This window comes from Polyodon spathula, chromosome 46 (assembly GCF_017654505.1).
Source record: "Polyodon spathula isolate WHYD16114869_AA chromosome 46, ASM1765450v1, whole genome shotgun sequence".
In the NCBI taxonomy this organism is placed as follows: Eukaryota; Metazoa; Chordata; class Actinopteri; order Acipenseriformes; family Polyodontidae; genus Polyodon; species Polyodon spathula.
In genome coordinates, this window is record NC_054579.1 from 2,432,114 (window position 1) to 2,459,668 (window position 27,555).

Sequence of the window (27,555 nt, forward strand, 5' to 3'; positions counted from 1 at the left end):
TTTTTGCTAAAAGTTGGTTGGTTTGACATGTGCTAATCATAAGAACATAAGAACATAAGAAAGTTTACAAACGAGAGGAGGCCATTCGGCCCATCTTGCTCGTTTGGTTGTTAGTAGCTTATTGATCCCAAAATCTCATCAAGCAGCTTCTTGAAGGATCCCAGGGTGTCAGCTTCAGTTTCCTATAGGTCTGTGAAGGTCCTTTTTTTTCCTATAGGTCCAAGGTCTGTGAAAGCAGCCATGAAAGTTTTGACTCCTAATAAAAGCTGGGATGGCTCTAGCTGCTATGCAGTAGGGAGTTTATATCCCTGAATGCAGCTGAAAAGCAGTTAGATAATAAATAATTTCTGAATAACTAATGGTACTTTGTGAAATGTACTGTTTCCAATAAGTTAAGAACATAAGAAAGTTTACAAACGAGAGGAGGCCATTCAGCCCATCTTGCTCGTTTGGTTGTTAGTAGCTTATTGATCCCAAAATCTCATCAAGCAGCTTCTTGAAGGATCCCAGGGTGTCGGCTTCAACAACATTACTGGGGAGTTGATTCCAGACCCTCACAATTCTCTGTGTAAAAAAGTGTCTCCTATTTTCTGTTCTGAATGCCCCTTTTTCTAAACTCCATATGTGACCCCTGGTCCTTGTTTCTTTTTTCAGGCTGAAAAAGTCCCTTGCGTCGACACTGTCAATACCTTTTAGAATTTTGAATGCTTGAATTAGGTCGCCACGTAGTCTTCTTTGTTCAAGACTGAACAGATTCAATTCTTTTAGCCTGTCTGCATATGACATGCCTTTTAAGCCCGGAATAATTCTGGTCGCTCTTCTTTGCACTCTTTCTAGAGCAGCAATATCTTTTTTATAGCGAGGTGACCAGAACTGCACACAATATTCAAGATGAGGTCTTACTAGTGCATTGTACAGTTTTAACATTACTTCCCTTGATTTAAATTCAACACTTTTCACAATGTATCCGAGCATCTTGTTAGCCTTTTTTATCGCTTCCCCACATTGCCTAGATGAAGACATTTCTGAGCCAACAAAAGTTGGGTCACTCCTTCCCCGACAGTGGGCCTCATTCACTAAACATTAAGGACTGCTGTAAAACATGCATGTGGTTAAAGATTACTATTAGAATAAACCTCCTCAAATAGCTGAAAAGACTGTCACGCTAAACTCCCGTTCACTTATTGTGAATGGGACATGCAGAAGGAATGACCCCACCCCCCTTAGGCAGGTACACAGGCAGGAAGGTTGGCTGTGGAATGTAATAACAACACATGGCAACATATATTCCAATAATTCAATTGCTGTTTTGTTTTTCTTCTTCAGTAAAGCCTAGCCTACTACTAAACACATCCTAAACGAAACAGGTGTTACGAAGAATTCTGCCCCCCGATGGAAATCAGTTTGACCTGCCAATAACTTACTGCGGTTCGTATGGAAAATAAAACTGTACAGACTATCCCTCACCCTGAACCTTAGAAAACAGAGGTCACTTCGGGAGTCGGCCACAACAAACCCTCAAGTGCCACACCGCCTGACTGCCTGTAGTGCGAACAAGCAGGGACACTTCATTAACATGGGGCGCTGATTTCTACACAACACCGGCTCTGCCATTTTCAAAAGAACATACTCCCTAATATTTAAACACAAGCTGATTGACTCATAATCTTCCACATCGTATATAAACTAAGCAGAGCAACCAAATCTGGCTGTGCAACATACCTGGCCGTGCTAAACGGTTAGCATTGCTTTCATTCCTTAAACAGCTTTTTGTGTTTTGAAACATGCACGCAAAAGTTCTGATAGATTAAAAAAAATCTAAACAATATTATTTAAGAAAAAAAAACCAAAAAAACAATGTAACATTCTGACTTACCCAAACAACAACTCGCAACGCAACCCACTGATTCTGCAGTACCGCGCATGCGTGAGGATAAACGGGGGTTTGGATTCACAAACACTTAGGGGGACCGTAAGATCAAAGCATTACAAAATTACACAAAACAGAGTAAGGATGTCATTTAAACGTAACTTTATGCTGTATATTTAAAGTTTACAATATAAGCACGTATAAAAAGTAATACTATGAGTATATAGGTCAGTAGTTTTGCTGTGAAAAAAATCCTGTCAACCCTCTGTTGACAGGATTGGAGTGGTCCAGGGTCGCTATAGAGATGGCGTCACTCACCACGTCCTTATTGAATCGCTCCATTGGTAAAAGAAAAAAAAAAAAATACGTCGTTTTGTTTCTATAAACTATTAATTATTATTCCTTGCTACTCCACGTTGTTTTGAATTATGATATTATAATCTATATTTATAAATACTGGAATGGTTCTTTCTGTTTCAAGAGTGACGCCGTTGCTGTGGTAACGCATCGACGCTTTGTCCATAGCTGAACGCATGCGCAATACGCTTTTGTTTTGTTTTGTAGAAGCAGAGCACAGAAAGCCCAATGCAAAGTATTTCTCAAACAGCGTGTAATGTAGATATCTTTGTAGTCTTTCTTAAGCCCAGAATCAGATTCATGGTATTTGGTTGTTATTGTATATTTATAATGTACGCATTATTTAACTGTTTGCAGAAAATAACTTTTTTTTTTGTTTTTTTTGCCACATTATGATTTTGTCTATGGAATTCTGCGAGCCCCATCTTTAAATAACTTCAGGTTTCAGTATGTGTTCAGCATTGAGATGCAAGGAATACAAACAGTGATATTGCTTAACACCTTAAGTGCCACTGTCCTCATTTCAGGACAGGATACTTTGTAATCTTTGGAGCATTTTTTCCCTGTTATTTAAATCTTCAACTATATTGTTATGATAATTTTGTTAACTGCAAAGAAATTACATTAATGCAGCTTGTGTTTTGATTTTTTTTTTTTTTTTTTCAAAGAAAACAAATTTGACAATTGGGATACACATGGCTCTTGGATCTGTACTAACCAGCACATAGGACTGGATACACATTGCATTCACCCTGGATCTGTACTAACCAGCACATAGGACTGGATACACATTGCATTCACCCTGGATCTGTACTAACCAGCACATAGGACTGGATACACATTGCATTCACCCTGGATCTGTACTAACCAGCACATAGGACTGGATACACATTGCATTCACCCTGGATCTGTACTAACCAGCACATAGGACTGGATACACATTGCATTCACCCTGGATCTGTACTAACCAGCACATAGGACTGGATACACATTGCATTCACCCTGGATCTGTACTAACCAGCACATAGGACTGGATACACATTGCATTCACCCTGGATCTGTACTAACCAGCACATAGGACTGGATACACATTGCATTCACCCTGGATCTGCACTAACCAGCACATAGGACTGGATACACATTGCATTCACCCTGGATCTGTACTAACCAGCACATAGGACTGGATACACATTGCATTCACCCTGGATCTGTACTAACCAGCACATAGGACTGGATACACATTGCATTCACCCTGGATCTGCACTAACCAGCACATAGGACTGGATACACATTGCATTCACCCTGGATCTGTACTAACCAGCACATAGGACTGGATACACATTGCATTCACCCTGGATCTGTACTAACCAGCACATAGGACTGGATACACATTGCATTCACCCTGGATCTGTACTAACCAGCACATAGGACTGGATACACATTGCATTCACCCTGGATCTGTACTAACCAGCACATAGGACTGGATACACATTGCATTCACCCTGGATCTGTACTAACCAGCACATAGGACTGGATACACATTGCATTCACCCTGGATCTGTACTAACCAGCACATAGGACTGGATACACATTGCATTCACCCTGGATCTGTACTAACCAGCACATAGGACTGGATACACATTGCATTCACCCTGGATCTGTACTAACCAGCACATAGGACTGGATACACATTGCATTCACCCTGGATCTGCACTAACCAGCACATAGGACTGGATACACATTGCATTCACCCTGGATCTGTACTAACCAGCACATAGGACTGGATACACATTGCATTCACCCTGGATCTGTACTAACCAGCACATAGGACTGGATACACATTGCATTCACCCTGGATCTGTACTAACCAGCACATAGGACTGGATACACATTGCATTCACCCTGGATCTGTACTAACCAGCACATAGGACTGGATACACATTGCATTCACCCTGGATCTGCACTAACCAGCACATAGGACTGGATACACATTGCATTCACCCTGGATCTGTACTAACCAGCACATAGGACTGGATACACATTGCATTCACCCTGGATCTGTACTAACCAGCACATAGGACTGGATACACATTGCATTCACCCTGGATCTGTACTAACCAGCACATAGGACTGGATACACATTGCATTCACCCTGGATCTGTACTAACCAGCACATAGGACTGGATACACATTGCATTCACCCTGGATCTGTACTAACCAGCACATAGGACTGGATACACATTGCATTCACCCTGGATCTGTACTAACCAGCACATAGGACTGGATACACATTGCATTCACCCTGGATCTGTACTAACCAGCACATAGGACTGGATACACATTGCATTCACCCTGGATCTGCACTAACCAGCACATAGGACTGGATACACATTGCATTCACCCTGGATCTGCACTAACCAGCACATAGGACTGGATACACATTGCATTCACCCTGGATCTGTACTAACCAGCACATAGGACTGGATACACATTGCATTCACCCTGGATCTGTACTAACCAGCACATAGGACTGGATACACATTGCATTCACCCTGGATCTGTACTAACCAGCACATAGGACTGGATACACATTGCATTCACCCTGGATCTGTACTAACCAGCACATAGGACTGGATACACATTGCATTCACCCTGGATCTGCACTAACCAGCACATAGGACTGGATACACATTGCATTCACCCTGGATCTGTACTAACCAGCACATAGGACTGGATACACATTGCATTCACCCTGGATCTGTACTAACCAGCACATAGGACTGGATACACATTGCATTCACCCTGGATCTGTACTAACCAGCACATAGGACTGGATACACATTGCATTCACCCTGGATCTGTACTAACCAGCACATAGGACTGGATACACATTGCATTCACCCTGGATCTGTACTAACCAGCACATAGGACTGGATACACATTGCATTCACCCTGGATCTGTACTAACCAGCACATAGGACTGGATACACATTGCATTCACCCTGGATCTGTACTAACCAGCACATAGGACTGGATACACATTGCATTCACCCTGGATCTGTACTAACCAGCACATAGGACTGGATACACATTGCATTCACCCTGGATCTGTACTAACCAGCACATAGGACTGGATACACATTGCATTCACCCTGGATCTGTACTAACCAGCACATAGGACTGGATACACATTGCATTCACCCTGGATCTGCACTAACCAGCACATAGGACTGGATACACATTGCATTCACCCTGGATCTGTACTAACCAGCACATAGGACTGGATACACATTGCATTCACCCTGGATCTGTACTAACCAGCACATAGGACTGGATACACATTGCATTCACCCTGGATCTGTACTAACCAGCACATAGGACTGGATACACATTGCATTCACCCTGGATCTGTACTAACCAGCACATAGGACTGGATACACATTGCATTCACCCTGGATCTGTACTAACCAGCACATAGGACTGGATACACATTGCATTCACCCTGGATCTGTACTAACCAGCACATAGGACTGGATACACATTGCATTCACCCTGGATCTGTACTAACCAGCACATAGGACTGGATACACATTGCATTCACCCTGGATCTGTACTAACCAGCACATAGGACTGGATACACATTGCATTCACCCTGGATCTGCACTAACCAGCACATAGGACTGGATACACATTGCATTCACCCTGGATCTGTACTAACCAGCACATAGGACTGGATACACATTGCATTCACCCTGGATCTGTACTAACCAGCACATAGGACTGGATACACATTGCATTCACCCTGGATCTGTACTAACCAGCACATAGGACTGGATACACATTGCATTCACCCTGGATCTGTACTAACCAGCACATAGGACTGGATACACATTGCATTCACCCTGGATCTGCACTAACCAGCACATAGGACTGGATACACATTGCATTCACCCTGGATCTGTACTAACCAGCACATAGGACTGGATACACATTGCATTCACCCTGGATCTGCACTAACCAGCACATAGGACTGGATACACATTGCATTCACCCTGGATCTGCACTAACCAGCACATAGGACTGGATACACATTGCATTCACCCTGGATCTGTACTAACCAGCACATAGGACTGGATACACATTGCATTCACCCTGGATCTGTACTAACCAGCACATAGGACTGGATACACATTGCATTCACCCTGGATCTGCACTAACCAGCACATAGGACTGGATACACATTGCATTCACCCTGGATCTGCACTAACCAGCACATAGGACTGGATACACATTGCATTCACCCTGGATCTGTACTAACCAGCACATAGGACTGGATACACATTGCATTCACCCTGGATCTGTACTAACCAGCACATAGGACTGGATACACATTGCATTCACCCTGGATCTGTACTAACCAGCACATAGGACTGGATACACATTGCATTCACCCTGGATCTGTACTAACCAGCACATAGGACTGGATACACATTGCATTCACCCTGGATCTGTACTAACCAGCACATAGGACTGGATACACATTGCATTCACCCTGGATCTGTACTAACCAGCACATAGGACTGGATACACATTGCATTCACCCTGGATCTGTACTAACCAGCACATAGGACTGGATACACATTGCATTCACCCTGGATCTGTACTAACCAGCACATAGGACTGGATACACATTGCATTCACCCTGGATCTGTACTAACCAGCACATAGGACTGGATACACATTGCATTCACCCTGGATCTGTACTAACCAGCACATAGGACTGGATACACATTGCATTCACCCTGGATCTGTACTAACCAGCACATAGGACTGGATACACATTGCATTCACCCTGGATCTGTACTAACCAGCACATAGGACTGGATACACATTGCATTCACCCTGGATCTGCACTAACCAGCACATAGGACTGGATACACATTGCATTCACCCTGGATCTGCACTAACCAGCACATAGGACTGGATACACATTGCATTCACCCTGGATCTGTACTAACCAGCACATAGGACTGGATACACATTGCATTCACCCTGGATCTGTACTAACCAGCACATAGGACTGGATACACATTGCATTCACCCTGGATCTGTACTAACCAGCACATAGGACTGGATACACATTGCATTCACCCTGGATCTGTACTAACCAGCACATAGGACTGGATACACATTGCATTCACCCTGGATCTGTACTAACCAGCACATAGGACTGGATACACATTGCATTCACCCTGGATCTGTACTAACCAGCACATAGGACTGGATACACATTGCATTCACCCTGGATCTGTACTAACCAGCACATAGGACTGGATACACATTGCATTCACCCTGGATCTGTACTAACCAGCACATAGGACTGGATACACATTGCATTCACCCTGGATCTGTACTAACCAGCACATAGGACTGGATACACATTGCATTCACCCTGGATCTGTACTAACCAGCACATAGGACTGGATACACATTGCATTCACCCTGGATCTGTACTAACCAGCACATAGGACTGGATACACATTGCATTCACCCTGGATCTGTACTAACCAGCACATAGGACTGGATACACATTGCATTCACCCTGGATCTGTACTAACCAGCACATAGGACTGGATACACATTGCATTCACCCTGGATCTGTACTAACCAGCACATAGGACTGGATACACATTGCATTCACCCTGGATCTGTACTAACCAGCACATAGGACTGGATACACATTGCATTCACCCTGGATCTGTACTAACCAGCACATAGGACTGGATACACATTGCATTCACCCTGGATCTGTACTAACCAGCACATAGGACTGGATACACATTGCATTCACCCTGGATCTGTACTAACCAGCACATAGGACTGGATACACATTGCATTCACCCTGGATCTGTACTAACCAGCACATAGGACTGGATACACATTGCATTCACCCTGGATCTGTACTAACCAGCACATAGGACTGGATACACATTGCATTCACCCTGGATCTGTACTAACCAGCACATAGGACTGGATACACATTGCATTCACCCTGGATCTGTACTAACCTCAGCACATAGGATTGGATACACATTGCATTCACCCTGGATCTGCACTAACCAGCACATAGGACTGGATACACATTGCATTCACCCTGGATCTGTACTAACCAGCACATAGGACTGGATACACATTGCATTCACCCTGGATCTGTACTAACCAGCACATAGGACTGGATACACATTGCATTCACCCTGGATCTGTACTAACCAGCACATAGGACTGGATACACATTGCATTCACCCTGGATCTGCACTAACCAGCACATAGGACTGGATACACATTGCATTCACCCTGGATCTGTACTAACCAGCACATAGGACTGGATACACATTGCATTCACCCTGGATCTGTACTAACCAGCACATAGGACTGGATACACATTGCATTCACCCTGGATCTGCACTAACCAGCACATAGGACTGGATACACATTGCATTCACCCTGGATCTGTACTAACCAGCACATAGGACTGGATACACATTGCATTCACCCTGGATCTGTACTAACCAGCACATAGGACTGGATACACATTGCATTCACCCTGGATCTGCACTAACCAGCACATAGGACTGGATACACATTGCATTCACCCTGGATCTGTACTAACCAGCACATAGGACTGGATACACATTGCATTCACCCTGGATCTGTACTAACGTCAGCACATAGGACTGGATACACATTGCATTCACCCTGGATCTGTACTAACCAGCACATAGGACTGGATACACATTGCATTCACCCTGGATCTGCACTAACCAGCACATAGGACTGGATACACATTGCATTCACCCTGGATCTGTACTAACCAGCACATAGGACTGGATACACATTGCATTCACCCTGGATCTGTACTAACCAGCACATAGGACTGGATACACATTGCATTCACCCTGGATCTGCACTAACCAGCACATAGGACTGGATACACATTGCATTCACCCTGGATCTGTACTAACCAGCACATAGGACTGGATACACATTGCATTCACCCTGGATCTGTACTAACCAGCACATAGGACTGGATACACATTGCATTCACCCTGGATCTGTACTAACCAGCACATAGGACTGGATACACATTGCATTCACCCTGGATCTGCACTAACCAGCACATAGGACTGGATACACATTGCATTCACCCTGGATCTGCACTAACCAGCACATAGGACTGGATACACATTGCATTCACCCTGGATCTGCACTAACCAGCACATAGGACTGGATACACATTGCATTCACCCTGGATCTGCACTAACCAGCACATAGGACTGGATACACATTGCATTCACCCTGGAGCTGCACTAACCAGCACATAGGACTGGATACACATTGCATAAGAACCCTGGATCTTTACTAACGAGAGGACATTAGGCCCATCTGGATCGTTTGGTTGTTATTCACTTATTGATCCCAAAATCTCATCCAGCAGCTTCTTGAAGGATCCCAGGGTGTCAGCTTCAACAACAGCACTGGGGAGTTGATTCCAGACCAGCACAATTCTCTGTGTAAAAAAGTGTCTCCTATTTTCTGTTCTGCATTCACCCTGGAATGCCCCTTGGATACACATTCTACCCTCCATTTGTGACCCCTGGTCCTTGTTTCTTTTTTCAGGCTGAAAAAGTCCCTGGGTCGACACTGTCAATACCTTTTAGAATTTTGAATGCTTGAATTAGGTCGCCACTGTAGTCTTCTTTGTTCAAGACTGAACAGATTCAATTCTTTCACCCTGTCTGCATATGACATGCCTTTTAAGCCCGGAATAATTCTGGTCGCTCTTCTTTGCACTCTTTCTAGAGCAGCAATATCTTTTTTATAGCGAGGTGACCAGAACTGCACACAATATTCAAGATGAGGTCTTACCAGTGCATTGTACAGTTTTAACATTACTTCCCTTGATTTAAATTCAACACTTTTCACAATGTATCCGAGCATCTTGTTAGCCTTTTTTATAGCTTCCCCACATTGCCTAGATGAAGACATTTCTGAGTCAACAAAAACTCCTAGGTCTTTTTCATAGATTCCTTCTCCAATTTCAATATCTCCCATATGATATTTATAATGTACATTTTTATTTCCTGCTGGATACACATTGCATTCACCCTGGATCTGTACTAACCAGCACATAGGACTGGATACACATTGCATTCACCCTGGATCTGTACTAACCAGCACATAGGACTGGATACACATTGCATTCACCCTGGATCTGTACTAACCAGCACATAGGACTGGATACACATTGCATTCACCCTGGATCTGCACTAACCAGCACATAGGACTGGATACACATTGCATTCACCCTGGATCTGCACTAACCAGCACATAGGACTGGATACACATTGCATTCACCCTGGATCTGTACTAACCAGCACATAGGACTGGATACACATTGCATTCACCCTGGATCTGTACTAACCAGCACATAGGACTGGATACACATTGCATTCACCCTGGATCTGCACTAACCAGCACATAGGACTGGATACACATTGCATTCACCCTGGATCTGCACTAACCAGCACATAGGACTGGATACACATTGCATTCACCCTGGATCTGTACTAACCAGCACATAGGACTGGATACACATTGCATTCACCCTGGATCTGTACTAACCAGCACATAGGACTGGATACACATTGCATTCACCCTGGATCTGCACTAACCTCAGCACATAGGACTGGATACACATTGCATTCACCCTGGATCTGTACTAACCAGCACATAGGACTGGATACACATTGCATTCACCCTGGATCTGCACTAACCAGCACATAGGACTGGATACACATTGCATTCACCCTGGATCTGCACTAACCAGCACATAGGACTGGATACACATTGCATTCACCCTGGATCTGCACTAACCTCAGCACATAGGACTGGATACACATTGCATTCACCCTGGATCTGTACTAACCAGCACATAGGACTGGATACACATTGCATTCACCCTGGATCTGTACTAACCAGCACATAGGACTGGATACACATTGCATTCACCCTGGAGCTGCACTAACCAGCACATAGGACTGGATACACATTGCATTCACCCTGGATCTGCACTAACCAGCACATAGGACTGGATACACATTGCATTCACCCTGGATCTGTACTAACCAGCACATAGGACTGGATACACATTGCATTCACCCTGGATCTGTACTAACCAGCACATAGGACTGGATACACATTGCATTCACCCTGGATTTGTACTAACCAGCACATAGGACTGGATACACATTGCATTCACCCTGGAGTTCAGGTGCAGCATTGTTCTCTGCCACTGATCAAGTGGATGCTCTCTCTACTAGATCACATTAAACAACATTGCAGGATTGTCTGCTCAAGTAGCCTTCTAACTGCTGGACATTATATGAAACTGGTCCCGGGCTTTTAGAAAGAAAAACGCATGACGCTGGGACAGGGTTAACATGTTTTTTTATTGTGTAAAATACTGTATATAACTGTAGGTAATAAAAACATCCAAGCTAAGCAAAAATCTTTCTATACATCTTAATGCAATAAAGAGCAACATGGAATACAGCTGGGATGGTGCTTTCTTGGAAGGTTTGTACTTCAAACAAAATGTTTAATTTAAAGGGGGTTTGTTTTTTTCAATTATTAAAATATACAGAAATGTCCATCCCTAATATGTGTGTGCACTTTATATAAAAGAAAAGTTACAAATGCGAGGAGGTCATTGGGCCCCTCTAAAAGCTGCACCTCTCTGTTGAAAGCCAGTTTAATAATGGATAAGACATCCTGAACTACTAAACAATCGATAGTCAATACTAAAACCAACATTTCAGGTAGGTCTTTTCAAAAACCCTCAAGAGACAAGCGAAGACACTGAAAAAGACTTGTAGTCGAAACTTCTGCCACTGAACGCATCTAGTATTTCTAAATGGGTACCAAGAATCGAAGTTTGAGACTCTGATGGAGGTTGACAGGTGATTTTGGAACCTCACACATAAATAATATCAGTATATCAGTTACACAAAGAGCTGATGTATTGATATAGCAGTATAGCAGGCATTTCTAGTTATTTGTACCACACATCAATACAGCTCTTTTATGCTTTCGTATGAAGAAGGTTATATACTTACAAGTTGGCAGAATACACACACCTCCACCTATAAGATAATTAATGTATATATAAATCTATATGATTTGATATTACAGCAAATATAAATATTCCATTGTAATCACTGGAGGCTCCATTACATTTTTTAGGCTCTGAAATATTTTTGTGATAATCAATATGTACCTCTAGTGCAGTAAAGCTGGCATTACACCTCCATTTCAAATACTGCACTGAATATGTGGGGCACCAGAACTGCTATACCATTTTATTAGAACTGGAGGCCCCATGTATCTAACAGGTGACGTGTGTTTAACTGATTATCGATTTAATATGAATCTTTGTGATGTGGATTGATATTACAGGTCTTTTCATGCATTGAAGCATCCCAAAACACAAAGAGAGAATGAGAGGCTGTAGGGGAAATGTGTCACTACAATTGTTATATTTTTAGACTAAGGGACAAGGGTCTGTAAGATGGGAGTTTGCCCTACAATAGGAGGCACTGTAGTCCAGTGGTTCAAGAAACAGGCTGGTAACCAGTAGGTACCTGGTTCAAATCCCAGCTCAGCCACTGACTCATTGTGCGATCTTAAACAAGTTACTAAACCTCTTTCAGGTGAGACGTTGTTTTAAGTGACTCTGCAGCTGATGCAGTTCACACACCCTCATCTCATATCTTGTAAAGCAAGCAAAAGCACAAAAACAAATAAAAAAAAAAAATCAGATTGTCCCAACTCCTTCACAGCCTTCTTTCCTGTCAGTAACTGTAACCAACCAGCTGCTTCGACAGATGACTGACATGCTTTGCAGCCAGCAAGTCGCTTTGACCCAGACAACATTGCTGGGGTTAAATCACAGAGGAAGTGAAGCAGTAATCAATTTCTTGCAAGGCAAGGGAAGAAAACTGTGAACTTTCTTTGACAGTGTGCCAGATTTTTGTTTCAAAATGAACACACATACTTCTTTCAAAACTACATTCAGTAATGAAAAAAACAAGGCAGGGTGATTTATAAAACAATTACTGTAAGCAATGTCATTTCTGCAAATGTACCCCCTATGGTAGTTTCATTGAAAGGTGACCAACTTCAATAGTAAACATTTAATTTGTGGCTGTCCCATCCTACAGACCCATGTCCTCTGATTCAGTGTCAGTTCATTGGTATCACTTTAGTAGACTCATTCAGATGAACAGTACTTCACTCAACACACAGCAAGAACCACAGAAAGCAGACTGCACTGTGCTGAAGTATCTTATTATTTAAAGATTATTATTATATTATTGACTTTGTTTTTACAAACCCCCTCACCCCTCCAAATGCATGTAATCTGAGCTTGGGGTACACCCTTCCACATCTTTGTGACTTTTTGACATTCTTTTATATGTAAAGCAAAACTGAATTTGAAAGAAGCCGCCCTCTGCCTGTGAAGCAGATCTACAGGGCTATTGCAGAGTGCTCTGCAGCACCCCACAATAAGGATTCAATGCTTTCTTGTTATACTTTGTAACTGAAGAGACTTTGAAACGCGCCTAAAAAAAAAAAAGAGGTTGATTTGATCAGCCTTTAGCCTGCAGGGATACAGCACAGATGCGTTCGCCTGTCAATTTTACAGCACAAAGAAAGAACACTGGATTGCATCAACTACTTATTTCAGGGGGTAGCCTCGGAAAAGTCGAAGAAGCAATCAAGGCTTAACTCAGCAGCAAAAACCTTGCCATTGAATTAACGCTGAAAACACTGAGAAAGACTTTTAGTGGAAACGTTTGTCATTGAATTGATGCTGAAGACACTGAGAAAGACTTTTAGTGGAAACGTTTGTCATTGAATTAACGCTGAAGACACTAAGAAATTCTTCTAGTCAAGCTAATAAACATTTTAACTCCTTCGTTCATCAATGTAATGATTTTTTTTTTTTTTTTTTTTTTTTTTTTAAGGTGTGGCATAACACCTGTACAGACTTTTCCAGTGTAGACTGTAATTCAAACCAGTCCAGCTTTGTAGAAACCAGCTCAGACAGTCCAAATGATTAAACATGTTCTATACACTTAAACTGGAGTTAGCAGACTGCTGCCTAGAAGTGTTTTGTGAAACTGTACCCCAAAGCACAAACGCGAGACCAAAAGAAACTTGTGACAATGTTGTTACGCGAATGATTTGACAGCCTTGACACTGCTACCTCACGTACGCAGTAATGAATGCTGCGGCTTCAATCTACAATGCGAGTAAAACATGTCAGCTGCTTATACAACTGGAAAGAGTAGCCATAATGTAACAGAACCCCACTGCCGTAGTAAGAACATGAGAACATTTACTAACGAGAGGAGGCCATGCGGCCATCTAAGCTCGCCTGGTTCCTAGTAGCTGATTGAATGTCAGAACTGTGTCAAATTGGGTCTTAAAAGAACCCAGTGATTCAGATTCAGCATGACTAGGGAGCCCATTCCATCCCCTCACCACTCTGTGTGTGAAGAGGTCGACACAAGGATAAAACACTGATTATAATATATACAATATACTCCCTACAGCTCGACGTTTGTTTGTTTCATGCAAAAGTCTTTTTCAGCTTCGAAATGTAATCTAATAAATGCCAGATGAAAAAGGTTTCTGTGCTCTTTGTTTTAGCTGTATGCTTTAATTTGGGGCTTGCAGATATTTTTAAATGATAGATGCAAAAAGTTGCTTCTGCTTGCTGGTTCTATTAAGAAGCTAGTAGAGGCTGCAGGAAGAGCGATTAAAAAAAAAAAAAAAAACAACCAAAAAAACACAGAACAAGTGCTTTGGCTTTTCTGTTCCGAACCACATCATGGACCGTTATTGCTGCGTTACCTGTTTGATAATGTGGACAATAATCCAGACACTATCAGAGCACTAGAGCAGACGTTTTGAAAATATCTGAAACAGACTTTAAAGTTATAAGTGTAAAAAGTTGTCAAGATGTTAAAAATGAAAATAAAAATTGCAGGTATGTTATTTGAACAGTTGTAGCAACACGTGGGGATGTAGAACACTGTATTTAAAGAGTGTGAGGATGTGGAAACCCGCTATTAACTCTTCAATCATCCTACATCTTAAAAATGTGACTCATTTACAATTGCTCATTAACACCATCAAATCAAAGCGTTCCAGCCTACAGTTTACACTGCTGGTCAGGTATTCTGTGTACTTCAGCAACAGTTCAGGAGTTCCAAGGTCAAGAACCAGCCAAAATAGCCGTTATTACTGCCAGGTCCTTGAACAGAACACAATGTAATGATGCATTGTCCCGTGTAGATCTGTACACTCTGCCCAAAAAAAACAAACATTTCCACTGAAATAGCTATAGTGAATTACCTGGCTTATAACAGCAATACGGCACTCTAGTAACTACGGTTACATTGAGATAATCACACGCCTGGGAGTTGGGAGACCCCACTGCCTTTATTTCACAACATTCCTTTTATTCGTTCCCACCGTTGATACATATTTTATAAAAAATATTTAAAAAAAAAAGAAAATCCATCGCATGAACGGGTGCACATTTTACTTGGCTGCCGCAGCCGAAGCCCTGGCGTGAATCAGCTGGTGTCTTTTCAGATTGCCCGAGTCCTTAAAGCTCTTCCCACACTCTGTGCACGGGTAGGGTGCCTCCCCCGTGTGCGTGCGCATGTGAATCTTCAGGTTCCCGGAGTCCCTGAAGCGCTTATCGCACATGGTGCAGGGGAAGGGCGCCTCTCCACTGTGAATGCGCTGGTGCGTGCGCAGCGAACCCCGCTGCGTGAAGCTCTTGCCGCAGACCGCGCAGGAGAAGGGCGTCTCGCCCGTGTGAATGCGCTGGTGCGTCTTCAGGTTCCCCGAGTCGCTGAAGCTCTTGCCGCAGTCGCCACAACGGTACGGCGTGTCTCCGCTGTGGATGCGCAGGTGCGTCCGCAGGTTCCCCATCTGCGTGAAGCGCTTCCCGCAGAGCGTGCAGCCGAACGGGGTCTCGCCCGTGTGAATGCGCTGGTGCTCCCGCAGCGTTTCCATCCTGCGGAAGCTCTTGCTGCAAACGGTGCAGCGATAAGGCGCCTCGCCCGTGTGGCTGCGCTGGTGCCGCTTCAGGTTGCCAGATTCACGAAAGCTCTTCCCGCAGTGGCCGCAGCTGTAGGGCATCTCCCCCGTGTGCAGCCTCCTGTGGATCTTGAGCTTCCCAGAGTCCTTGAAGCCCCTCCCGCAGTCCGGGCAGCAGTACGGGGCCTCGCCTGTGTGAATGCGCTTGTGGGTCTTGAGGTTGGAGAGCTGGCTGAAGCTGTCCCCGCACTCCGAGCACTGGTAGGGCGTCTCCCCAGTGTGGGTCCTCAGGTGTGTTTTGAGGGTCCCGTACTGCTTGAAGCTCTGCCCGCACTCGCTGCAGTGGTACGGGGCTTCGCCGGTGTGCAGTCGCTGGTGGATCTTCAGCTTCCCTGAGGCTTTGAAGCGCTTTCCACATTCGCTGCACACGTAGGGCGTCTCCCCCGTGTGGATCCTCTCATGCACCTTGAGGCTGGTCATTCTGGTGAAGTAGCGGTCGCACAGGACGCAGTGGAACTGGCCCCCTGCCTTGTTGATCGCTGTGAAGTCGACAAGGTCGGTGGAGCTGGTCGGCATGCTGCTGCTGAAGGCACTCCCAGCGGGGAGGAGGTCCGAAAGGGCTGTGCTCTGAGAGGATATGGCTGGGTGCTCTCCTTCCTCTGGGGCACCTGCTTCTACCTTCACCTTCCCAAGGTCCACTTCATCCACACTGACCTCACAGCTCGGAGACGGACAGGGTGCATCTTCTTGTTCTTGTTTCACTACAGAAGGGGAGAGAGTGGAACAAATGACAACATATTACAGAATGAACATGTTTTAATAAAATACAAACACAAATCTGCCCCTGTGCCAGAACTCGAGCTGTTGTAGCAGACCACTAAACCTTAATGTTAGTGGTCCATCTGAACCTACCGAATAAAATATCTGATGAATTTCAACCCCTGTATGTGGAATGATTGGCTAATGAAACTTCTGAATACGGTAACTAAAACTTTAAGGTACAAGGCATAACGACTCAAGTTTCATGTCTAGTACCTAATGTACATGCCTCTATCACTGAAACCTGAGTACGTTCCAAGCAACTGGTTGATTTGGCTATAGATTGTGATAATGGACGATTTTTCAAAACATGAGTAAATTTCATTTTGCTTTACAGACAGGCGCCATTGTAGCTGTGCAGATACTCCAAAAAGGATGCTGATAGCAGATAAGAATACTTTCGTCACCAGCCTATATGCTGAACTGAATGATTATTTATTTACCCTGGCATTTTAACATGTTAATAATCAGCAATTCATAATGCATTGCAACACCTATAGTCTCATTCTTACTCATAAGAACTACCTGAAGTGACAGTGTACTGTAAAAATAGCGTCCAATTTGTTGTGGTGTGTTTACAGCATTGTCTCCACCGTTTACATTCTGAAAGAATGCAGCCCCTGCCAGTCAAGTCTGTTCACATTCCTTACAGGTAGTTCTATTTGTAGCAACAGCAGATGCCTCCTACCAGACAGCGTGCACTAAAGGTGCAGGCAGCATTCTCCAAACTCCACGCACGAAACAGCTCTGAACTTATCAGGGGGTTCCAGAGTGTAAACCTTCTTAATGTATGAAGACAGTTTGAGCCACTTTGAAGAACCTGAACTATGATGCAGCAGGATACTGGTAAACAACACAGCTGCCGCATGTCCATTCTTCTAGACATAAAGGGCTCTGTATGGCAGCAAGTGTCTAAGAGGGCCAATTCACTTGAGCCCTGTTACATTAAGCCCTGTGTTGGTCCCCCTCCCCCAGTATGCTGTATTTAGTTCTATTGATCAATCATTAAAACACAAAATATTCTAAATCTATATTATATATCAAAATAATCTCAAAATATCTGCGATAGGACCTATAATTATCCAAGGCACATCTATTCACTAATCATTGATTTTTAATTATTAACTTTGCTTTAGTCTCAACTAACTCATATATTTAAATGCATAGGTGATAATATTTACAATGCTGGATTTATACAACACACAGGGAATGAAGGCGAAAAGCTAAACACGATTTACACTGTATACAGAGCAAGTAGCTGAAGCTGCTTCTGAACAAAATAAATCTGTACTGTACTGTTAACAGGAAAACAAACAGTAAAAGAAAAAACACTGAGGCTTAATAATGCAAATGCTCGATTTGCATCAAATAAAAACGCAGAACCCTGTCCCTGACCTTACAAAAGACTCCAGAACCGATTGGTGTTAAAGGTGTCTTGTCTTTCGCAATAATAAATCAAAAGTAATATTTAAAACAATTTGTGAATTTAACAAAGACAATAGACTTTGAAAACACTATTATTCAATTTCTCTGTTGGATACCAATGTGGAATAAGCGGTTTTAAACAGATTCCCGCATCAAGCCGAAAGTAATCGGAATATTTAATAGAAGTAGCCGCGCAAATATGATTTTAGATGGCGGATCTCCAGGCTTATTTTGAAGTCCTGTGTGCTTATATTAGACCCTTATCAACACACTACAACAGAAGCACTCTTCCTCCTTGATTGTAACTCAGAGAAATGAATGTTATTTGCACGGTCTGGGACATTCATTTATTGGTGTAGGATGTACACGTCTGAAACGGCTCAGAACAAACGTTAAAATAGAACTTTATATAACTTAACAGAATTACTGACAAGTGCTTATTAAGCAGGAGGACCCTTTCAGTAAATCACAATAAGAAAATAATGACACTGTATCCACAGATACAGGGCAGTAGCCAGCCATGAAAAATCACTGAGGCCCTTGCCCATTTGATATCTTTAAATGAGCCATCATTTCTAAAGCTATAGATAACTGCTTCATAATGCCCCCTGTATGTGTTATTAGGATGATTGTGTCTGTGGGGTTGCCTGGCTAGTGGAGCTGCCCTGCTTTAGGATACGTACGTGTTTCAGCGCCAGTGGAAGCTGTCGCATATCTTCTTTCTGGCTTCACACTTTTCTCCAGAAAGACTTTCACAGCGTTGAACTCAGGACTGGGAGGCTCCTGCATATCAGGGATGATTATTCTCAGCAAAGTCCCCTCCTCATCTTCCTCCTCCTCCTCTTCTGTGTGGACAGACTCCAGATCTGCCAGATCCACACTGTGCTCTGCAATGCCTTCCATTGTCCAGCCTGCTGAAGGACTCTGTTTGAAACAAGCAAACAGGCTGTCATGATGGAACACACTTCATAACTCTCGGCTAAGCGGTGCGCAAGATCCAGATCACGCTCCCTCATGCGACAGTGCCGGCTTCCTGTTCCCAGAACATGCCACTCATTTCAATCAGAGCGGCAGCATTGTAGCAGGAGAGAGCGTGAACTGGATGCACTGCAGTGTTCAGAAGAAACACTCTCTTCCTCCTGGTGAACGCTCACAAGTAAAAGCAGGAAAAAATAATTCTCTTGTTTATTTACCTCTGATGCGTGAATAATAAAATAGCAATAATATCGGGAATATGTTGGAAAAAAATAACTGCCGCGATACGGGAAACACGGGACACAGCAAAGAGAAGCCATGTGCTTCTGTAACACTGCAGGGGGTGCTGGGACACTATGCATGATGCATGGATGAATGTACAAATGTCCCAGGTATGGGTTCCTGTTAAAATGTAACACTGTTCAAGTGTGAATGGATAACCGAATGGATGACTGAAGAGTCAATTCTATATACATACACACACACACACACACACACACACACACACCACTCAAACGTTTGCGTACACCTGCTTGAAACCAGGTTTATCATGATTATGCTTTTAAGTGTATAAACTTGTCTATAAACACTTAATATTTAATTATATATATATATATATATATATATATATATATATATATATATATATATATATATATATATATATATATGTGTGTGTGTGTACTTACATGAGCTGAAATCTAAGTGAATTGCATTCAAAAATGTAATGTTTAAATGAAAATGTAAATCTTGTCAATTTACTAGCATGTTACCTAATTAACCTTTTGTCACCAATTACTGTTAATAAGTGATGGTCCATGATTACTATAAATATAGGTAGCATAGGCACAAGTTTGTCATTCCTAAATGTAAGGGAGCAGAAAATGGAAAAATACAGTCTGTAATTACTTTAAGAAATGAAGGTCAATCTTTAAGACAAATCGCAAGAACTTTGCAAGTGTCTGTAACTGCTGTGGCCAAGACCATTAAACCATTTGAAGAAACTGGCACCAGAATTATTTTTATATGCAGACAGGCTAAAAGAATTGAATCTATTCAGTCTTGTACAAAGAAGACCATGCGGCGACCTAATTCAAGTATTCAAAATTCTAAAAGGTATTAACAATGTCGACCCAAGGGACTTTTTCAACCTGAAAAAAGAAACAAGGACCAGGGGTCACAAATGGAGATTAGACAAAGGGGCATTCAGAACAGAAAATAGGAGGCACTTTTTTACACAGAGAATCGTGAGGGTCTGGAATCAACTCCCCAGTAATGTTGTTGAAGCTGACACCCTGGGATCCTTCAAGAAGCTGCTTGATGAGATTTTGGGATCAATAAGCTACTAACAACCAAACGAGCAAGATGGGCCAAATGGCCTCCTCTCGTTCGTAAACTTTCTTATGTTCTTCTTATGTCGTTATGAGGACCCAACAAGGTTAGGCAGGCCAAGGATGACCTCAGAATCAGAGAACAAGTTCATTCGAGTCACAAGTCTGCGAAACCGGCGATTAACTGCCCCTGAAATACAAGCTCAGCTAAATGCTACTAGAAGTACAGATGTTTCAACATCAACTGTTCAGAGGAGATGCGTGAAGCTGGCCAAACTGGAAGAATTGCTGCAAAGAACCATTGTTAAGAGTGCAGAATAAGAGGAAGAGACTTGCCTGGGCCAAAAAACACAGAAACTGGACGTTTGAGGAGTGGAAGTTGGTCTTATGGACCGATGAGTCAAAATTTGAAATATTTGGGTCCAACCGCCGAGTATTTGTAAGACGCAGAGAGGGTGAGCGCATGAGTTCTGCATGTGTGGTTCCCACTGTCAAGCATGGAGGAGGCAGTGTCATGGTCTGGGGCTGCTTTGCTGGTGACAGAGTTGGTGATCTTTACCAAGTCCATGGCAAGCTCAACCAGCATGGCTATCATAGCATACTTCAGAGGCATGCCATTCCATCAGGATTACGGCTAGCTGGGCAGTCCTTCATTCTTCAGCAAGATAATGACCCGAAACACACCTCAAAGTTGTGCAAGAACTATCTGGCGAAGAAGGAAAGTGAAGGACAGCTCAATCTAATGACCTGTCCTGCCCAGTCTCCAGACCTCAATCCCATAGAACTTGTATGGGACGAACTGGACAGAAGAGTCAAAGCAAAGCTACCCACAAGTGCCCTGCATCTCTGGGAATTGCTGCAGAAGAGCTGGGAAGACATGTCGGGTGATTTCCTGTTGAAACTTGTTAACCGAATGCCTTGTGTTTGTGAGGCTGTTATTAAGGCAAAGGGTGGCTATACTCCTTATGTTTTGTTTTGTATATTGTAACATGTGCTTCATTTTCAACAATTTACAGAAACGTATACAACGTAAAACATTGTCAATTATGAAAAAAAGCCTAGTTTCCAGCAAGTGTATGCAAACTTTTGACTGATACCGTGTGTGTGTGTGTGTGTGTCATATCTATATATATATATATATATATCTATATCTATATATATATAGATATTTTCTAGCGAAGACTTGTACTTGTTTTTTCACAGATTCTTTCTTCAATTTTAATAGCTCCCATATGGTATTTATAATGTGCATTTGTATTGCTTGCATGCGTACCCTACACTTTTCTCTACTGAATGTAATTTGCCATGTGTCTGCCCAGTTCTGAATCTTATCTAGATCATTTTGAATGACCTTTGCTACGCAACAGTGTTTGTCACTCCTCCCATTTTTGTGTCGTCTGCAAATTTAACAAGTTTGCTTACTATACCAGAATCTAAATCATTAATGTAGATTAGGAATAGCAGAGGACCTAATACTGATCCCTGTGGTACACCGCTGGTTACCACACTCCATTCTGAGGTTTTTCCTCTAATCAGTACTTTCTGTTTTCCACATGTTAACTGCTCCCTAATCCACGTGCATGAATTTCCTTCAATTTAACTACTGGACCAATGAAAACGGGATGTTTTCAAAAACTTGCACTGTGTTGAAAAATGGCAAGACTAATAGGCTAAAATGATCAACCTGGCATTGTTTGAAATGTACTTTGCGCTGTGCAAGTTGTATTTTCTAAATCAATACCACACTTCACTTTGGGAGAGAGCGATCATGTTATTTACTACAGTCAGTAATCTCATTCCTAAATAACACACGACCAGCATGTATTGAAACTGAGCGGCTGTCTATCATAAGAACATAAGAACATAAGAAAGTTTACAAACGAGAGGAGGCCATTCGGCCCATCTTGCTCATTTGGTTGTTAGTAGCTTATTGATCCCAAAATCTCATCAAGCAGCTTCTTGAAGGATCCCAGGGTGTCAGCTTCAACAACATTACTGGGGAGTTGATTCCAGACCCTCACAATTCTCTGTGTAAAAAAGTGTCTCCTATTTTCTGTTCTGAATGCCCCTTTTTCTAAACTCCATTTGTGACCCCTGGTCCTTGTTTCTTTTTTCAGGCTGAAAAAGTCCCTTGGGTCGACACTGTCAATACCTTTTAGAATTTTGAATGTTTGAATTAGGTCCCCACGTAGTCTTCTTTGTTCAAGACTGAACAGATTCAATTCTTTTAGCCTGTCTGCATATGACATGCCTTTTAAGCCCGGAATAATTCTGGTCGCTCTTCTTTGCACTCTTTCTAGAGCAGCAATATCTTTTTTATAGCGAGGTGACCAGAACTGCACACAATATTCAAGATGAGGTCTTACTAGTGCATTGTACAGTTTTAACATTACTTCCCTTGATTTAAATTCAACACTTTTCACAATGTATCCGAGCATCTTGTTAGCCTTTTTTATAGCTTCCCCACATTGTCTAGATGAAGACATTTCTGAGTCAACAAAAACTCCTAGGTCTTTTTCATAGATTCCTTCTCCAATTTCAATAGCTCCCATATGATATTTATAATGTACATTTTTATTTCCTGCGTGCAGTACCTTACACTTTTCTCTATTAAATGTCATTTGCCATGTGTCTGCCCAGTTCTGAATCTTGTCTAGATCATTTTGAATGACCTTTGCTGCTGCAACAGTGTTTGCCACTCCTCCTACTTTTGTGTCGTCTGCAAATTTAACAAGTTTGCTTACTATACCAGAATCTAAATCATTAATGTAGATTAAGAATAGCAGAGGACCTAATACTGATCCCTGTGGTACACCGCTGGTTACCACACTCCATTCTGAGGTTTTTCCTCTAATCAGTACTTTCTGTTTTCTACATGTTAACCACTCCCTAATCCATGTACATGTGTTTCCTTGAATCCCAACTGCGTTCAGTTTGAGAATTAATCTTTTGTGCGGGACTTTGTCAAAAGCTTTCTGGAAATCTAAATAAACCATGTCATATGCTTTGCAATTATCCATTATGGATGTTGCATCCTCAAAAAAATCAAGCAAGTTAGTTAGGCACGATCTCCCTTTCCTAAAACCATGTTGACTGTCTCCCAGTACCCTGTTACCATATAGGTAATTTTCCATTTTGGATCTTATTATAGTTTCCATAAGTTTTCCAGAAGTCAGGCTTACTGGTCTGTAGTTACCTGGTTCAGTTTTGTTTCCCTTTTTGTGGATCGGTATTACGTTTGCAATTTTCCAGTCTGTCGGTACCACCCCTGTGTCAAGAGACTGCTGCATGATCTTGGTTAGTGGTTTGTAAATTACTTCTTTCATTTCTTTGAGTACTACTGGGAGGATCTCATCCGGCCCAGGGGATTTGTTTATTTTAAGAGCTCCTAGTCCCTTTAACACTTCTGCCTCAGTTATGCTAAAGTTATTTAAAACTGGACAGGAACTGCATTCACAATCATGTTCCAGCAGGTACTGCTCACAGTGTCACTGCATTCACAATCATGTTCCAGCAGGTACTGCTCACAGTGTCACTGCATTCACAATCATGATCCAGCAGGTACTGCTCACAGTGTATCACAGTGTCACTGCATTCACAATCATGTTCCAGGCAGGTACTGCTCACAGTGTATCACAGTGTCACTGCATTCACAATCATGTTCCAGGCAGGTACTGCTCACAGTGTATCACAGTGTCACTGCATTCACAATCATGTTCCAGGCAGGTACTGCTCACAGTGTATCACAGTGTCACTGCATTCACAATCATGTTCCAGGCAGGTACTGCTCACAGGGTATCACAGTGTCACTGCATTCACAATCATGTTCCAGGCAGGTACTGCTCACAGTGTATCACAGTGTCACTGCATTCACAATCATGTTCCAGGCAGGTACTGCTCACAGTGTATCACAGTGTCACTGCATTCACAATCATGTTCCAGGCAGGTACTGCTCACAGTGTATCACAGTGTCACTGCATTCACAATCATGTTCCAGGCAGGTACTGCTCACAGTGTATCACAGTGTCACTGCATTCACAATCATGTTCCAGGCAGGTACTGCTCACAGTGTATCACAGTGTCACTGCATTCACAATCATGTTCCAGGCAGGTACTGCTCACAGTGTATCACAGTGTCACTGCATTCACAATCATGTTCCAGGCAGGTACTGCTCACAGTGTATCACAGTGTCACTGCATTCACAATCATGTTCCAGGCAGGTACTGCTCACAGTGTATCACAGTGTCACTGCATTCACAATCATGTTCCAGGCAGGTACTGCTCACAGTGTATCACAGTGTCACTGCATTCACAATCATGTTCCAGGCAGGTACTGCTCACAGTGTATCACAGTGTCACTGCATTCACAATCATGTTCCAGGCAGGTACTGCTCACAGTGTATCACAGTGTCACTGCATTCACAATCATGTTCCAGGCAGGTACTGCTCACAGTGTATCACAGTGTCACTGCATTCACAATCATGTTCCAGCAGGTACTGCTCACAGTGTATCACAGTGTCACTGCATTCACAATCATGTTCCAGACAGGTACTGCTCACAGTGTATCACAGTGTCACTGCATTCACAATCATGTTCCAGGCAGGTACTGCTCACAGTGTATCACAGTGTCACTGCATTCACAATCATGTTCCAGGCAGGTACTGCTCACAGTGTATCACAGTGTCACTGCATTCACAATCATGTTCCAGGCAGGTACTGCTCACAGTGTATCACAGTGTCACTGCATTCACAATCATGTTCCAGGCAGGTACTGCTCACAGTGTATCACAGTGTCACTGCATTCACAATCATGTTCCAGGCAGGTAGAGCTCACAGGGATATTCTTAAATGTTTGGCTTGCAGTAGCTTGACCCAGGTTTCTAACAAAGTTGTTTTTTCTACTGCAAAAAGTACAAGTTTGTGGATATGAAGATATAAGTTTTCTTTTATGATCTGAGGTATTGATAACTGTACTGGGAGAAGCTGGGAGAACACGAACATACACACACACACACACACACACACACAAACAGTGTATGGTTAAAAATGCTGCATCACCCTATAGAATTAACCAGTTTTGCTTCATAAGTTGAATAAAACCTGCTGAATAATGCTATGTTAACAAACTGAATTACATACAGCAGTTGTAGTTTGCCAAAAACTACACAAAAGCTGACAAAGTCTGACATTTCGAAATCTAACACGAAATACTGTACTACTATTAGATCTTCCAGTAGACTACTGCAATGTGAGGTTAAATAAAAGATCTAAATTTATATATATATATATATATATATATATATATATATATATATATATATATATATATATATATATATATATATATATATACCATAACCATGTGTCAATTTGAGGTGATGCTAGACTGTTGGCTATAGCTGGTAGGAGTTATATTATATCATTGAACACATATTCCAGGTACAGCTAGAATATATTTGGTTCTATGGGACTATGAAATACTGTTTAACAGATAGTTTCCCGTCATGAATGTATTTACACAGGCCCATGAACCACTGTCCTTGGCTATACATCATGTATATATTTTTAAAATATATTTTACTCGTTGAGTATTATTGCTGGTACAGCTATTCTGTGTGTTTACATTATATGGGTGGTCAAACTTGTTAGAGAAACTAATAAAAATGTATTCTTTATTTTTCTAAAACGTATCACATAGCACTGCCTACTGTTATATTCTACGTGAAAAAACACGGCGATTGCAAAAGTTACAATTAAACAGAAATGTAGTGCCGCATGGCATTGTGGTAATTGCTGTTTGTAATCAAACACACGCCGCTTGCTCTCAATGTGTCCAACCCTGTTTGACAACTACAACTCCCACATTGCATGCGTGCAGCTTCTTCGACGCTTAGACGTGTTCAACCGTATTTCATCGGTAAAATTCGCCATGCATCATAGATTAACCTAAACATTCAGCATAAAGGAAATCTGAGCTTCACCTTGCAAGACCTTTGAACTGAATCTTGCATTTTACAAAACAAAAACAGAGCCTCTAGTTTACATGGGCGCCCCATGACTACCAAGCTGAGTTAGCTTACACTACCAAGCGGTGTGGGCAAACACAAACACACGGGCTGTGCTGCAGACTTACTGTATTTCAAAACTATTCGTCGCGTTTCCTTTGCAAACATTTTTAAAAACCTGTTCCTGAAAATAAAACTGTTTCTTACCTTGTTCGGTCGTTTGCAAGGTTCCGGGTTAGCTTTCTTTGTTCGTCACAGCTGAGCTTTTGGAAACCAACGCGTGTGATTGGCTGAAACCGTAGCACGTCCGATTGGCTGATCTCTTCCGTGCTGGGTGTTGGCTTACCACTTTGTATACGTTGTGCACAAAATGAAACTCGATTTTCTATAACATAAAATGGGGCTGTCATATTAAAAAAACAAAAACAAATAAATTAAAAAAATTAAAAAAAACCCACCAATTTTGGCGCTTGCAAGTGGCACCAATCTTTGCAAAATCACTGTTTTAGTTCAAATTCTTTTAATTCAAACTTTCCATTAAAAGTAACACATTATGATTAAGTACACAGATAGGTTATTAATAAACACGTTGC

The 27,555-nt window shown here is 42.3% G+C and overlaps 1 protein-coding gene across 4 annotated transcripts in view; it reads right to left on the reverse strand.

Annotated features, from left to right (window-relative positions):
• cby1 (chibby homolog 1 (Drosophila)) overlaps positions 1–27,236 on the reverse strand; it is a 40,836-nt gene extending 13,600 nt beyond the window's left edge. Inside the window, exons 1-3 of one of the 4 annotated variants that reach the window (XM_041237817.1) lie at positions 27,170–27,236; positions 19,333–19,573; positions 13,118–17,166 (exon numbers count right to left, since the gene is read on the reverse strand). In XM_041237817.1, the coding sequence (XP_041093751.1) occupies positions 15,899–17,166; positions 19,333–19,552 (1,488 nt within the window). In that variant the 5' untranslated portion in view covers positions 19,553–19,573; positions 27,170–27,236 and the 3' untranslated portion in view covers positions 13,118–15,898. Of the gene's footprint in view, positions 1–1,722; positions 1,809–1,876; positions 1,927–13,117; positions 17,167–19,332; positions 19,574–27,169 lie in introns of those variants that run through there. The other 3 variants (XM_041237820.1, XM_041237819.1, XM_041237818.1) reach the window with 3 other exon arrangements.
• Positions 27,237–27,555: the final 319 nt, after the last annotated feature.